Here is a 14,105-nt window from a genome sequence, read left to right as displayed (position 1 = left end):
GTTTCTTTGCTTATGTTGCAATTGTTTTATAGATGTGGGCCCTTTCACCGACTGTGTTTGCACTACTGAGTAAAAATTTGATGATTGTTCATGATGACATAGCAGTTCATTTTCCTGCTGTCCAGTATGCAGTACTCTATACATTATATTCGCACTGTTCCAGGTATGAAGTTTACTAATACATCAGTATTTTAAGAGCCCTAGGATGGACTGTTCTGGATAGAATATATTTTTGGAGGGATGAATTTAAATAACCTATTACAATTAAGTTTTTGCCCAAACTTCCCTAATCAGCTTTTACTTTCATTAATTGCAGGGAGTCTGTATCTCAGCCAAGAAAGCATATCCTGGCTTAAAATTTGGCATTTTATTCAAAGGCAGATTAGAAGTCTTGTGTTTGAATAGAGATAACTGAGGGAGAACTCTACTGAAAGTAAATAAGGAAAGGTTACTTACTATTTTGCTTACTGTGAGATCTAGGAGAGGTAATGAAATGTAAACAACAGATTTAAACACATTTTGGACCTTATTACTACAAAATGTTGTCAAACTAAGGGAATATACTAGTTTAACTGCTACTTTGTACATTTCTTGCTTTTTGTGATTTTTCACTGAGCGTTTGTTACCAGCCAGAGTTGAAACCAGGTTACTGGGCTGCACGGATGAATGTAAAATTGTAGCTTTGTTCTTTTAGGCCAGGGATCAAAATACTTGGGTTCTGATATAATGTGGTTACTGTGTGGGTGTATGTTAACTTTTGTGGCTGGGTTTTTTGGTTGGGTTTGTTTTGGGGTATTTTACTGTTTATTTTCCCCCCTTCCTGTATACTTTAAGGAAGTATCCCTGATCTTGGGGTGTTTTTATATTTTGTTTTTTGTTACCTTTTCAGGCATGACCATTTCATATCCAGTAGCCTCAGTTCTTCCTCTCCCTCTCTGTTTGACGGAGCAGTTATAAGTACTGTAACCACAGCAACAAAAAAACATTTCTCAATCATACTAAACCTTTTGGGGCTACTGCTTAAGAAGGATAACCTCACTCAAGATACCCGGTAACTAACATTTTCTTATTCATTAGGAAATTATTTTTTTTTCCAGTGGAATGTGTTAATTCAGAAACCAGGATAATTTTCATCTGTAAAACTTGGGGTAAATTTAACCAGTCGAGTATGTGGGTTTTGTGAAACATTAATAATGAAATACCTATTGAAAAAGTAGCTCATTTTTATGTATGAAAACTAGAAAAATTGAAACCATTGTGAGATCTATACAGTAAAAGCAGAGCTATCAAACTTTACTGAAAAACAGTTTTTGCTCATGGAAAGTAACCCTTTACAATAGGTATGATCCTGTATTACCAAAATGCTGTGAAAGCTAGGGATATTTTTAACGTTGGAAAACCTCTTGTTTCAAAAATAGGAGTTATGGTATGACACTCATTTGTAACATGAAGTAGTTTGTTATATTGAAGGATAATCTTTCTGTAACTGTACAGAGTGACTAATAACTTTGTTTTTTTGAAGGAAACTACTTATGACGTGGGCTTTGGAAGTGGCTGTCCTGATGAAAAAATCGGAAACATATGCACCGTTATTTTCACTCCCGTCTTTTCATAAGTTTTGTAAAGGACTTTTAGCAAACAGTAAGATATCGCATACTTTTAATAATTGTCTTTTACATGGCATAGTTAAGTACATAAGTGACCCTGTCATATGCCACTGATAGCTGTAACTGTACTTGTTTCATTTACTTTTAGAGATGCTTCCATTTTTTTTATTGTGCAAAAACTTGCACTTTCCTTCTGTAATTTTTCTCAAACTAGCTATTACTTACACAAATAATTGTTTTCTTAAAATTATATTTGTGATTTTGAAATTGATCAACCAAAAATGAGTGATGTGCCAGATCTTCTAAGTTTGCATTTTATTTTATCAAAAGCAGTGGAACCATCCCATAATGTGATGTATTGTTTTGGATTTCCAAATAACCTGGAAATAGAAATATGGGAACAAATACTTTTCATAGCCTAATACTAGCAAAAGCATTAACTTCCCGAGACCAGGAGTTACTAACTTTACCATAGTTCTTATTGAAATGTATTGTGTGTAATGCCAATGTATGCAGACTGTCAGCCATCAGAAAAGGCCCGCAAGTAACATGTAACACCAGTGACTTTGTTACTAAGCATTCACTTGTTATAGTAAAACCAGTCAACTAAATCAAGGTAAAAGTATTGCTTAAAGCTCGTGTCTCCTTCTACGAGCTATACTGTAAAAATGTCTCTAGATGTTCTGCCACAACCAGAATAACAGGTAACTTACATAATTCTAGCAAGAGTAACTTTTTCTTTCTACTCCTTAATTCAGCACTTCTGGAAGATATGAATATTTGTCTTCAAGCGTGTAGTAGCCTCCATGCCCTGTCTTCCTCCCTCCCAGATGACCTTTTGCAAAGGTACTTGCACAGAATTCTGTATATTTGAATTATGCTGTTAATGGAAATGTCATAACATTTTCTTCCTTTTTGATCATGCAGGTGTGTTGATGTGTGTCGTGTTCAACTAGTACATAGTGGTGCACGTGTAAGACAAACTTTTGGAAAACTTTTGAAGTCAATTCCTTTAGATGTGGTGTTGAGGTAAGTCATTCACATTAACTTCAATATAGAGAATGGTTTGGTTTCTTTCTTCAAAGAAATTTATCTGAAATGCTAGCCAAGTGTCATTGTATTTTCTTAATTTGAAATCAAAAAGCATGACAGTATCTTGCTGTATCTTCTGCTGTTACAGCCTTAAGAACAGTAGGTTGTACACAAAGTAGTTACCAAATTTGATACTGTGCAGCATTTCTTCCAGCAAAATTGAATACTTGTAAGGTCCATGTTATCCAGAGCTTCAGTAATATTATGTCCTGCAATTTGTCTCAAAGACCTGAACTCTTAAAGGACTTTGTCTTAATACCAAAGAGTATACTTATTTCAGTCATTGCATACATATAGATACACACGTGTGACTTTTTTTGCACGTTTTTTGATTTATTCAAGTACATTATAGCATGGCTTGGTTTTTGTGGTGTGTATTTTTTTTTTTTTTTTTTTTCCCCCTCCCCTCTTCCTGCAGTAACCGTACCCACACAGAAATACAAGAAATTTCTTTGGCTATAAGAAGTCATATGAGCAAAGCTCCAAGTAATACATTCCACCCGCAGGATTTCTCTGATGTCATTAGTTTTATTTTGTATGGAAACTCTCACCGAACTGGGTAAGAACTTCTTATAAAACTGAAATTCATGGATATTGAATTCATAGTGAACAATTCCATACTATCTCTAGTTTAAAATTTTTAATTATCTTTACATTGCTTTACCTTCAATCTCTTCTTACACTTCTCTTAAGCATTTATAAATAACTTTAAATACATGTGTTTCTGCATATTTGCATATATACAGTGCTGATTGGAAATAATCCCGAGAGACTTGTTTGGTAGCAATAGGTAGCTGAAGTGTGTGCAGTATAAACTTGCTATCGCATGGACTTATGTTATTGCACTGATGTTTTCTTTCAGGAAGGATAATTGGTTAGAAAGACTGTTCTATAGCTGTCAAAGACTAGATAAGAGAGATCAGCCAACCATCCCTCGTAATCTGTTGAAGACAGATGCAGTCCTTTGGCAGTGGGCGGTTTGGGAAGCAGCTCAGTTTACTGTTCTTTCGAAGCTGAGAACTCCTCTGGGTAGAGCCCAAGATACATTTCAAACAATTGAAGGTAATGTAAAGAATATAGTTTATTTTCATGGGATTTTTTGTAAGAGATTGTGCAGCAAAGAACTTGATGTCCAAGGCAAGAAGCGCAATGGCTTTATTTTTCAGTGATGATAGATTTTTAGCTTGTTTTTGTCTGACACATCAAGCGCAATGGCAGAAGAACATTCACGTAATTACTATAAACTTCTAATTACTATAAACTTCTGAGTGATTTTACTTTAGCATTGCTACCCTTTGACATACTTAAATATTGTCTGGTAACTTTATTTTTCCATGTTTTGCTAAAATGTGTAGGTATTATTAGGAGTCTTGCAGCCCATACATTAAACCCCGACCAAGACGTTAGCCAGTGGACTACTGCAGACAATGACGAAGGACACAGTAGCAACCAGCTTAGGCTTGTTCTCCTTCTACAGTATCTGGAGAACTTGGAAAAATTGATGTACAATGCTTATGAAGGATGTGCCAATGCCCTCACCTCTCCACCCAAGGTTTGCCGGTCTTACAGTGCTGATGTTACTTGAAGCAGTCGATTGAATAACAGTGTTTTCGGGGTTGTTCAGGTCTTAACCATGGAACTTCAGAAGAACTCAAAGTTTGAGACTCTTAATTTGTCTAGCTTTGACTTTGGCTTATTCCAAGAGAACGTGTGAAAACAGGATTTATTTCTGGAGTACCAGCTTGTATAGTGGTACAAATCAAGCAAGTCTGTAGTATCTCTAATTCGTGGCAGTCACATATTTGTAGATTGTCAGCAGTCCTGCTATCAAGTGACATTATTATTTGAGGCTTTAAATTGCTTTTTGAGGAATATAGTGATTATTTATAAACAACATGCCCTTTTGTGTAGTTCCAACTGCAAAACATTCTTCGCTGTTGAAATAAGCTGTTTAATTACTAGACTATGACATGACAATAACATATAATTTATAGTCATTTCACTTCAAGATTTTTAGCTTGCCAGTATGCCTGGCCAGTTGCATGCTATGCATGATTTCAGACCATCTGTTTTAATAAAATTCAAGATGCAGAATTTTATCTCTTTCTTCATCTCTCAATTGAAAACTCAACTGGAGAAAAGAAACCTTGATTGTTAGAAAAGAAACTTTGATTGTTATAAATATTAGGTACTTAATGTAACAATTTTGATTCATATGGAAGAATGGTAGTGTAAAACTTAATCTTTTCTGTCTTTAAAGGTTATCAGGACATTCTTTTATACTAATCGTCAGACGTGCCAAGACTGGCTAACACGGATTAGACTTTCCATCATGAGAGTTGGATTGCTGGCTGGCCAGCCTGCTGTGACTGTCAGGCATGGTTTTGATTTACTCACAGAAATGAAAACTAATAATAGTATCTCTCAGGTACTGTCTCTTCAGACTCTGTAGACTATTGCAAAAATATTCCCATGATCTTCTAAATGACTTAAGCTAAGGCAATCAGTGGTCTATAAAAGACTGTGCTACTTAAAGCCGCGTTTTGAACTCAACCACAAAAGTTTGTCAATACAGAAGTATAAGTGATACTGTAGCTTGGAGATAAGATGTACTGTATACGTGTGGTCAAATACTGTATGTAAATGAACATAGTTTGTTCACAGTTTGAGTTGACCAATTTCTTTTTATACATAAGGTTCTGCTTAAAGCTTATGAAACTTCTCTTGTATTAGCGTGAGGCCTTCCCGAGCTTGCGGTAGTGTAGTGTCTTTGCTTACCTGTGGCTATGAGCAGGAGGGGGATGTATCGAGGGGGTATCCTTCATCTATAAGTAACTAGCAGATAAGTGCAGGGGCGGGATGAATGGATATAAAGTGGTTAAGCCTTTTTAAAAACGTTGAAGAGTTTCTTCAGTACGTGACTTGATTTGCTTAAATATTTTAACAAACAGGGTTTGGTAGATATTTATTGCTTTCTGCTTACGAATTCCTGTATAGGTACAGACCATCACATAGTGATTGCTAACTATTGACATCCATGCTGTGAATTCACAGCATATGCTCTTCCCTTAACTCCCCTGCTTTTCTAAAAGCAGTGTAATGGGTGGACATGCAGAGCACTTCACTTATAGATGCATATAATGAACTACTGCTTTACCATTTCCAAGTGTTTAACCAGGTATATAGCTCTTAATTTATGAGGTTGGTTAAATAAAGCTTTTGGCTTGTTTTTAGGGAAACGAATTGGAAGTGACAATTATGATGCTGGTAGAAGCATTATGTGAGCTTCACTGTCCTGAAGCTATTCAGGGTATCGCTGTCTGGTCATCTGCTGTAGTTGGAAAGAGTCTTGCCTGGATCAATTCTGTAGCTCAACAAGCAGAAGGGCGGTAAGTTTTCCCAGATAGCTGGATGTTACAAACTTTGACATTTTTTTCCTTCTTATGGATAGTTCTACTTCTGAATCTTTTAAATTGTGGTGTGAAACAAGGCTACTGATTTAATTTCCCTGTCAATTAAAGTCATTGTGTCTTCTAGAGACACATAATGCATCCAGCATTTTTAGATATGTATTTCAAATTCTAGTTTTAATTAATTACCAAGACTTAAACATTATTTGTGTTCCCAAGCTGTTTTTTTCTTGGTTTTTTTTTTTGTACACAGCAATACTATTTTCACATTGTATTTAATTTTCCATTGCAAAATATTATTAATTTAAATATTTTCTAATTAAGTTTCTGACCAATGGTGTGATCTGATTATCTGCCACAGTATGCCAAGAGAGGGAATCTGGGGGAGATGCTTTGCAGTTTTAGTTCAGCTTTGAAAAGGTGTCTTCTGCGTGTATTGAAGTAGGATCTTTGGCTGCAGATACAAATAAGTGGGTCAAAATTCCAGATAGGGTATGCCTTCATTTAGGTGTTTTCATCTCCTTAAAGGAATACATCCTTTATTCTCTATGAAATGAAAAAGGGATACCTTTCATTACTGACATATAAAAAAACCCAAACAAAACAAAAAAAGTGGGTTTTATGTTTATAACTATATTTTTCTTAATTTACTAAGATTCCTTAAAATAATTTGCAGCTTTGTAATACCCGAGACGCTTCTTGGGAATGTCAAGTTTAAAGTGTGAATTTTTGCCCTAGACACAGTTTTACAATCCTCTATTAAATGATGCATAGTTAATCACTATTTGAGCTTTACTAATTCAGGTAAAAAGTGCGACAGTCAAATAGAAAACTCATTCATCTCCTTCAATCTGTACTTAAAACCTGAATGGAAAAGCTTTTATACTGTGCTATAACCTGGAAATTCAGCCAGTAAACTTGTATCCTATGTTAATGCCTTTTTCTTGCTGAAGGTGACACGTGAACTTTGAGTATTGTGGTAAAGAAATATTTAAAATATAGTCTATTTACAGAACCAGTTTTCTCTTTTGGTAAAATGCTAACTAAGATATTAAACCATTTAAGGTTTGAAAAAGCTACTGCGGAATACCAGGAGCACCTGTGCTCCATGACAGGAGTGGATTGCTGCATAACAGGCTTTGACAAAACTGTTCTGAAGTTGGCCAATTCAAACAGCGTGAATAATGCCAGCCCAAAGCATTCCTTGAATGGTCAGTATTTATTGGTTTCTTTTGAACAGAAATACAATTTTGTAACTGTATGTACATAAAATTAGAACACTTAGTGATATAGCCATGGTAATGATAGTGTCTAATTCTTAAATTTGAAAACCTGTTTGTCTGCAGTTAAACTGAACCGATTAATGCCATTGAAACCAATGTTATGTGTAGATATGAGGGTTTGCAGTACTGAGGTCTGGCTGAATGAAACTAAAAATAATAGGTAAAACACTTTGTAATTTACTAATGTATTTCTAAATTATTTTAGATCCCCATAACTTATGGTTCTTATGACATAATTGTACCATAAATGCACTAGTTACTCAGAGTTTTTTAACTACTGAGACTTTGTTTCAATATTCTGTTTCATCTTTGAAAAGGGACCTTCTTTGTTCCTAATTTAGTTCTTCTGTGTTCCTGTTTTGATGCTTCTTTACAGATATGGACTAAATTTTTCCAATACCTCCTTTGAAAAGGTTCTTTTCTTAAAAAAAAAAAAAAAGTGGAAGAATACTGTAAATGCATAACTATTTCATTTTCTAAAATTAAGTGGTTTTCTTGACAGAAGACATAAAAATTACATTTGAGTAATAGAATTGTTATTTAAAAATATATAAGCATAAATATATATTTAAGTATATATACTATTTTTTTTTTTGTTTCACAGGAGAAACTAGAAAAACTGTTCTGACTAAGCCAAGTGACTCTTCACCTGAAGTTATAAACTACTTGGGTAACAAAGCATGTGAATGTTACATTTCCATTGCTGACTGGTCTGCTGTTCAGGAGTGGCAAAATATGGTCCACGACTTGAAGAAAAGCAATAGTAATACCTCAATCAATCTGAAAGCAGACTTTAACTACATAAAGTAAGGATATAATTAATTTATTCAACAGTACCTTAGAGTTCAGTCTCTTAAAACTGAAATTTCAAAGTTTTTATGGATTTTAGAAACTGGATGTCATTGGAGTAGAGGTGTGATAAGAAGGAAGTTGTGTTCTTGGGAGGGAGAAATCTTGGCCATGATATTTACTAGCCATACAGATAAGTAAAGAGGTGACATTGTTCTAAACAATTACGGTGGCTTTCTGACTGCTGAGGTTTCTTTTGTATTCAAGAAAAACGTCTTTTCACTGAAAGTAAAAGATACTAAATTTACTCTATTTTCTATTGGCAGAAGAAGCATCCTTTTGCACAACTTAATAGCAAAAAATAAAATGCCTGTCAGTGGTACAGTTCTTAAAAATATTTTAATTCATTAACCTAATGTAGAAAGTATATTAAGGAGTTGGTCTTGGCTACTTAAATTTTTTGATTTAAATTGAATTTCAAATTGTAGTTTGTGCATTTATTTCCTAACCCTTGATATTTTTCTGGTTCGTGAAAACATGTTTGTGACATTGAAATAGTCCTTCAAGGCTTAAGGGTCCTTTCTGTTTTATTTGACAACTTGATCGGTTTTCCATCTCTGTACTATTGCAGTAAACATAAAATCCTTCTGACTGAAATGTCTTGACTTGAAAATAAAAGCATAGGAGGAAGCTTTGAAATAAAATCTTGAAGGTCTGAAAAGGTGACTAATTCTGTCAGAAAAAAGGGGCCCTCCTTTTTCGTACTGCAGTAACTCAGTGTAGCGCAGTTAATCCATGAGGAGAGTGAGTGCTTGTCATGAATGTGAAAATGTGTAATTTCTGAATGTTCAACTAAACCCACTGTACTTCTGACAAACATAGCAAGTGCTTGCTGTACTATTGCAGAGGTTTGGTCGTTTTGGTTGGTTTCAGTTAGTTTTCATCCAGTTAATTACTGGAAGTGGGATAATCTGTCATCGTTTTGACTCTTCTGCTCCTGAGCAGGCTGAGAAGGAATTCTCTAGTAATGAGGATCAAAATAATTCAGGAGAAAGGGGAGTTTTATCACCTGCTGAATATTTTTTTTTTCTCTTTTCAAATGCAGATATTTAAATAATTCCTTCTTCAGTGGATAGTAACAAGAATATTGAACCCTTGAGTCTTCTGTTTTCTGAGTCATCAAGCCTCTTAACCTTTCAGTGCTTTTTTTTGTGTAGTTCTGTAAAAGTCTATAATGCCCAAATTATTTCTTAATCTAGAGCAATGGAGAAAAAAAAAAAACCAACTAGATAATACAAATTTATATTGCTTAACAGCCTGAAGCAGCAAATTTATGACCTGCACAATATTCCAGTATTTCTGGAATTTTGGTTTCACGTAAACTGCAGAGTTGAAACCATGGCCTCATGAAATCCTGCCCCAAAACTTACTTTTCTGGGCATAGAGGGGAGAAAAAGGTTTGGGGGTTTTCTTTCTTTGTTTTTAAACTCTTCCAAAGTCAACCTTTTTCTTCCTGACTATGGTAGAAGAATATTATGTATAGTGTGATGATAATATAAAAAGCTTCATAGCTGGAAAGGTGTGTTTTCCTTCCACTTTGATATCAGATTTATCCATTTGGTGCAGTACTATTGCCTTTTATTGATCTGTATGGAAATTGGGATTTCTTGCTTAAAATTAGTAAGTGCTCTGTAGCATTTTAAGTTAGGCTTGAATCTTTCTTTTTTGCTGTATAAGATATTTAGCAACTGGAATGAAGTCAGAAATGTGAAAATAAAACTATAAACATTGAATTGCAGGTCTTTGAGCAGCTTTGAGTCTGGACAACTTACTGAATGCACTGAACAACTAGAATTATTACCAGGAGAAAATATCAACCTACTTGCAGGGGGATCCAAAGAAAAAATAGGTATAAATGCATAAGTTAACATTACTTCAAGTAGAAAAGTAAATACTTATTCACATGTCTGCCTCTCTAAATGACAGACTGAAACTTCTGAATGCAGTTGGCTGTGTTCGGTGGACAGACTGTAACCTTTATGATTCAAGCTTCAAAATGATTGGCAGTGGTCATTCTAAATGTTGATACAAGTGTGTTTTCTGGAGTTAATGTGTTTGTTTATAAGTAATCGATCGTCTGTTTCTAATATGAATACATACACATATATTTAATTCTTATTTTAAAAAGAGCTTTTTTCTAAACTTCCTTGCTCTCAAGATTGCATTCTCGGACGGTTACATTTGATAAAATTTGGCAGTTCTAGTTGGTTTCAATTGTTTAATCTCCATGTAGACATGAAGAAGCTCCTTCCTAATATGCTAAGTCCTGATCCAAGAGAACTTCAAAAAGCAGTTGAAGTACAACTTTTGAGAAGTTCAGTATGTCTGGCAACAGCTGTAAACCACATAGAACAGGAGCAAAAGTGGCAGTCAATATCTGAGTAAGTCGAAACGTGCTATGAGTGAATGTAATATACTGTGAAAAGCTGTTCTAGTTTGTTAAACATACCTTTGTGAAAAGCGTACTCTTAGTTGTACTTCAGCATCTATGGTAGTTTACTACCAGTTTTAGCTGCTGTGAGTTACAAGCTTACTGAGGAAAAATAAGATGCTTTTTAACTTGGTGATTATGCAGTTCTTTGTGCTGATAAAGTACTGTTTCTTATCAGTTTAATAATAAAGTATCATGCTATAACTTTTACGTGATAGCGCAAGATTTTCTCATCATCTCTTTGAAGATGTTGAATTTGCTTTTTCTTCAGTAATTTTGGTATCACTGTTTGCTTTTAAAGTCTAACAAAAATGACTGTTCTGATTCTTTTATTTCAGAAATGTTATTAAGTACTTAAAGCAAACGTCACGAATCGCTATTGGACCTTTAAGACTTTCCACACTCACTGTGTCTCAGTCTTTACCAGTGTTGAGCACTCTTCAGTTGTACTGTTCTTCTGCATTGGAAAACACTGTATCCAACAGGCTGACATCAGAGGTAAGTCTGTGTGTTTAAAACATAAATTGCTTTCTGCATGTCATGTCATGAAGTATTGAATATAGAACATACGTTAATTGTTTTGACTGTTGTTAATCATACTGTAAAAAACCCTCATTTAGTTTTCTAACATGCCTTGATCCAATTTTTTTTAAATTTACATCTCTGTTGGACTTCTTTCTGTAGTTATAAATAGACCGTCTCTTTCAATCGCTTATAGGATTTTTAAAGTTTCTTTGGTAGTTGCTTTTTAGAGAAGTGTTGATATATTTCTATGTTGTAACACTTACTCCTACAACACCCACATGTAATTTACTTTAAAAGTAACTTTAAAATATTTATCAAAACCCAATTACTTCAGCAATTAAAAACTCAATGTCAAACTTGACCCAGCATAAATGATCTAGTTCTAATGTCTAATCCCATTGTTCAGAAAAAAATTCTGCTTGATTTTCAGTTATTCTTAGTGTTGTCCTCTCAAAATCAAGCATGTCTTTCTAGAGTTGCATCAAATGCATTTGTGTTTTATTAGTTAACAATAAAAAGTGGCTACTATAGAAATATTTCTCTGCAGTAAACGATCTTTGGTTTTGATAAATGATAATACATTTTAGTGAAGATGTCTCTGATGACAGCTATGCAACTTCTATGCCTCTTTCAGGACTGTCTCATACCTCTCTTCAACGATGCTTTGAGGTCATGCAAACAGCATGATGTAAGGCCGTGGATGCATGCACTGAGGTACACAGTGTACCAGAATCAATTGATGGAAAAACTTAAAGGTATATAAGCTCTCATTTTAGTGTTATGGAAGGTAAATGCAGAATTTGAACTTAAAACTTCTGCTGAAAGCAACAACTGTGTCTTTGTCTAGACATTATTATTTTTCTATTATTTAGATGCATTACTTCTTAAAAGCCAAGTTTTGGTTATTTAGGTGTCCAGCTGTACAACTAGGGGTCTCAATTATTACTGTAATGTAGGTAGTGTCAAAAAGAAAAAAACTATTCTGAAATGTTTAGCAGTTCTATACTCACTCTTCTAATAGCATTTTACTTGCTCATTTCTTAATACTTTAAATGCTTTCATTTCTGAACACTTCAACACTATCAATAATGACTCTTTAAAAACAGTCATGAAAGCCATTTAAATGTGCACTATGATAAGAGGTAATGGGAGAAGTTGTATTAGCAGATAAGTAGATTTCTTAGTTAAGAAGAATGCTTGTAGTGGAAAAAAATTACTCTTGCCCAGCAGGTAATCTATGGCTATATATATATTTTTTATTTTTTTTTTTTTTCAGATGGGATATATAAATGTTCTAGGCAGAAATGAAGTCATCTAAATTTCTGAAGGAGGTGTTAGGAAATACAAAAAAACTGAGCAATTTTTTACTGATGGCCCTGTACAGAATACATTGGATAGAAATTATCTGTATACCCCAGATGCAATTATTGTTTGTTTAATAATTTTGTTTAGAATGTCCTGCTTTCTTCTTCAGAACCAACAGTCCCAATTAAAAGCCATCTAATGGAGTTGGGCTTAACAGCAGCGAAATTTGCACGGAAGCGAGGAAATATTGCCCTAGCTACACGACTGCTTGCCCAGTGCAGCGAAGTTCAGCTAGGAAAAACCACCACTGCACAAGACTTAGTCCAGCACTTTAAAAAACTGTCTGCGCCTGGTCAGATAGATGAAAAATGGGGTCCTGAACTTGATATTGAGAAGACAAAGTTATTATACACAGCAGGTGAGTATTTGTGAATTATGTTGTAGATGCTTGGACTTCTTGTCCTTATAACCAGGCTAATTCCTCTGACCATAAAGAAGTTGTAATAGGACAGTATCATTATGAATTGATTTCATCCTATTAACTGTTGTCTCAATCTGAGTGTGTTTTCATAAGTCGCTTCTTCCTTGTAATTTTTAACTTCAAAAGAGAATTTTCTTTGTAAAAATACATTGTTACAAGCTGTATCTGAAAATTCTGAATTTCAGAAGTGCTTTGAATAAAGTTAACACTCTGCTGAAGATATGTTTGTCATGATATGCAGGTCAGTCAACGCATGCCATGGAAATGCTGAGTTCTTGTGCCATATCCTTTTGCAAATCTGCCAAAGCTGAATATGCAGTTGCTAAATCTATTCTCACGCTGGCTAAATGGATTCAAGCGGAATGGAAAGAGATTTCGGGACAGTTGAAACAAGTGTATAGAGCTCGACAGCAGCAGAATCACACTGGTCTGTCTACCTTGTCTAAAAACATATATAATTTGATTGATCTCCCAGCTGTTAATACACTAGAAGAAGAATATCCTAGGATTGAAAGCGAATCTACAGGTAGAGGTGTTCTTATTCGTTTTTTGTTAAATTAGTTACTGATGATCCCACTGAGCGATAGCACCAGTTATATTGATTAAGTGCTCCACCACTCATGTATTTATTTTACTAATACAAATAGAAGCAGTGTGCATTTGTGCAATAGGTAGCTAACTACACACAATTAAAAACCCAAACACCTTAATATTGATATTTTTTATTTCTTTCACAATATTCTCATTAAAGTGATTGTCTGAACAACAAACTGGAATGCATTTATTTTATGAGGAGGATATCAAGTTTTGTCATGCTTCTGTCTGCTTTCAGCTCCTCTATTTGTTAGTTTGAATAAGATCTGTCAGGATAAGTATTGATGAGATGTATATTGAAGGCCCTGATAAGTGTGAAGAGCAATTACCTTAGGTTTTCTCATGATCTTTAATCTGCGCTTAATTTGAACACTTCTGTTGTTGGTACAAAATGTACTCTAATTCTCAGTTTTCGACAGACTTTTCAAATGTCAAGATAAATTTATTTCTTTGCTTAAACATGGATTTCACAAATAACTTAATTCCTCTCTTGCAGAGTCAGAATTATTTTAGAGCTGTTAATGGTTA

General features: G+C 34.5%; 1 protein-coding gene across 1 annotated transcript in view; it reads left to right on the top strand.

Moving 5' to 3' along the window:
• Positions 1-14,105, top strand: part of SMG1 (SMG1 nonsense mediated mRNA decay associated PI3K related kinase) — a 68,029-nt gene that overhangs the window by 29,842 nt on the left and 24,082 nt on the right. Inside the window, exons 14-31 of the mRNA XM_082490791.1 lie at positions 33-163; positions 890-1,051; positions 1,523-1,641; positions 2,366-2,453; positions 2,535-2,636; positions 3,118-3,258; positions 3,562-3,761; positions 4,055-4,251; positions 4,960-5,127; positions 5,934-6,088; positions 7,175-7,320; positions 7,997-8,198; positions 9,981-10,090; positions 10,475-10,622; positions 11,011-11,170; positions 11,832-11,952; positions 12,672-12,920; positions 13,225-13,509. Coding sequence (XP_082346917.1) covers positions 33-163; positions 890-1,051; positions 1,523-1,641; positions 2,366-2,453; positions 2,535-2,636; positions 3,118-3,258; positions 3,562-3,761; positions 4,055-4,251; positions 4,960-5,127; positions 5,934-6,088; positions 7,175-7,320; positions 7,997-8,198; positions 9,981-10,090; positions 10,475-10,622; positions 11,011-11,170; positions 11,832-11,952; positions 12,672-12,920; positions 13,225-13,509 — 2,884 coding nt within the window. The remainder of the gene's footprint in view (positions 1-32; positions 164-889; positions 1,052-1,522; positions 1,642-2,365; positions 2,454-2,534; positions 2,637-3,117; positions 3,259-3,561; positions 3,762-4,054; positions 4,252-4,959; positions 5,128-5,933; positions 6,089-7,174; positions 7,321-7,996; positions 8,199-9,980; positions 10,091-10,474; positions 10,623-11,010; positions 11,171-11,831; positions 11,953-12,671; positions 12,921-13,224; positions 13,510-14,105) is intronic.

The sequence above is a fragment of the Vanellus vanellus genome (assembly GCF_965231255.1).
Source record: "Vanellus vanellus genome assembly, chromosome: 14".
NCBI lineage: Eukaryota > Metazoa > Chordata > Aves > Charadriiformes > Charadriidae > Vanellus > Vanellus vanellus.
The sequence above is the reverse complement of the archived record's forward strand: the minus strand, read 5'-3'. Positions and strand labels throughout refer to the sequence as shown.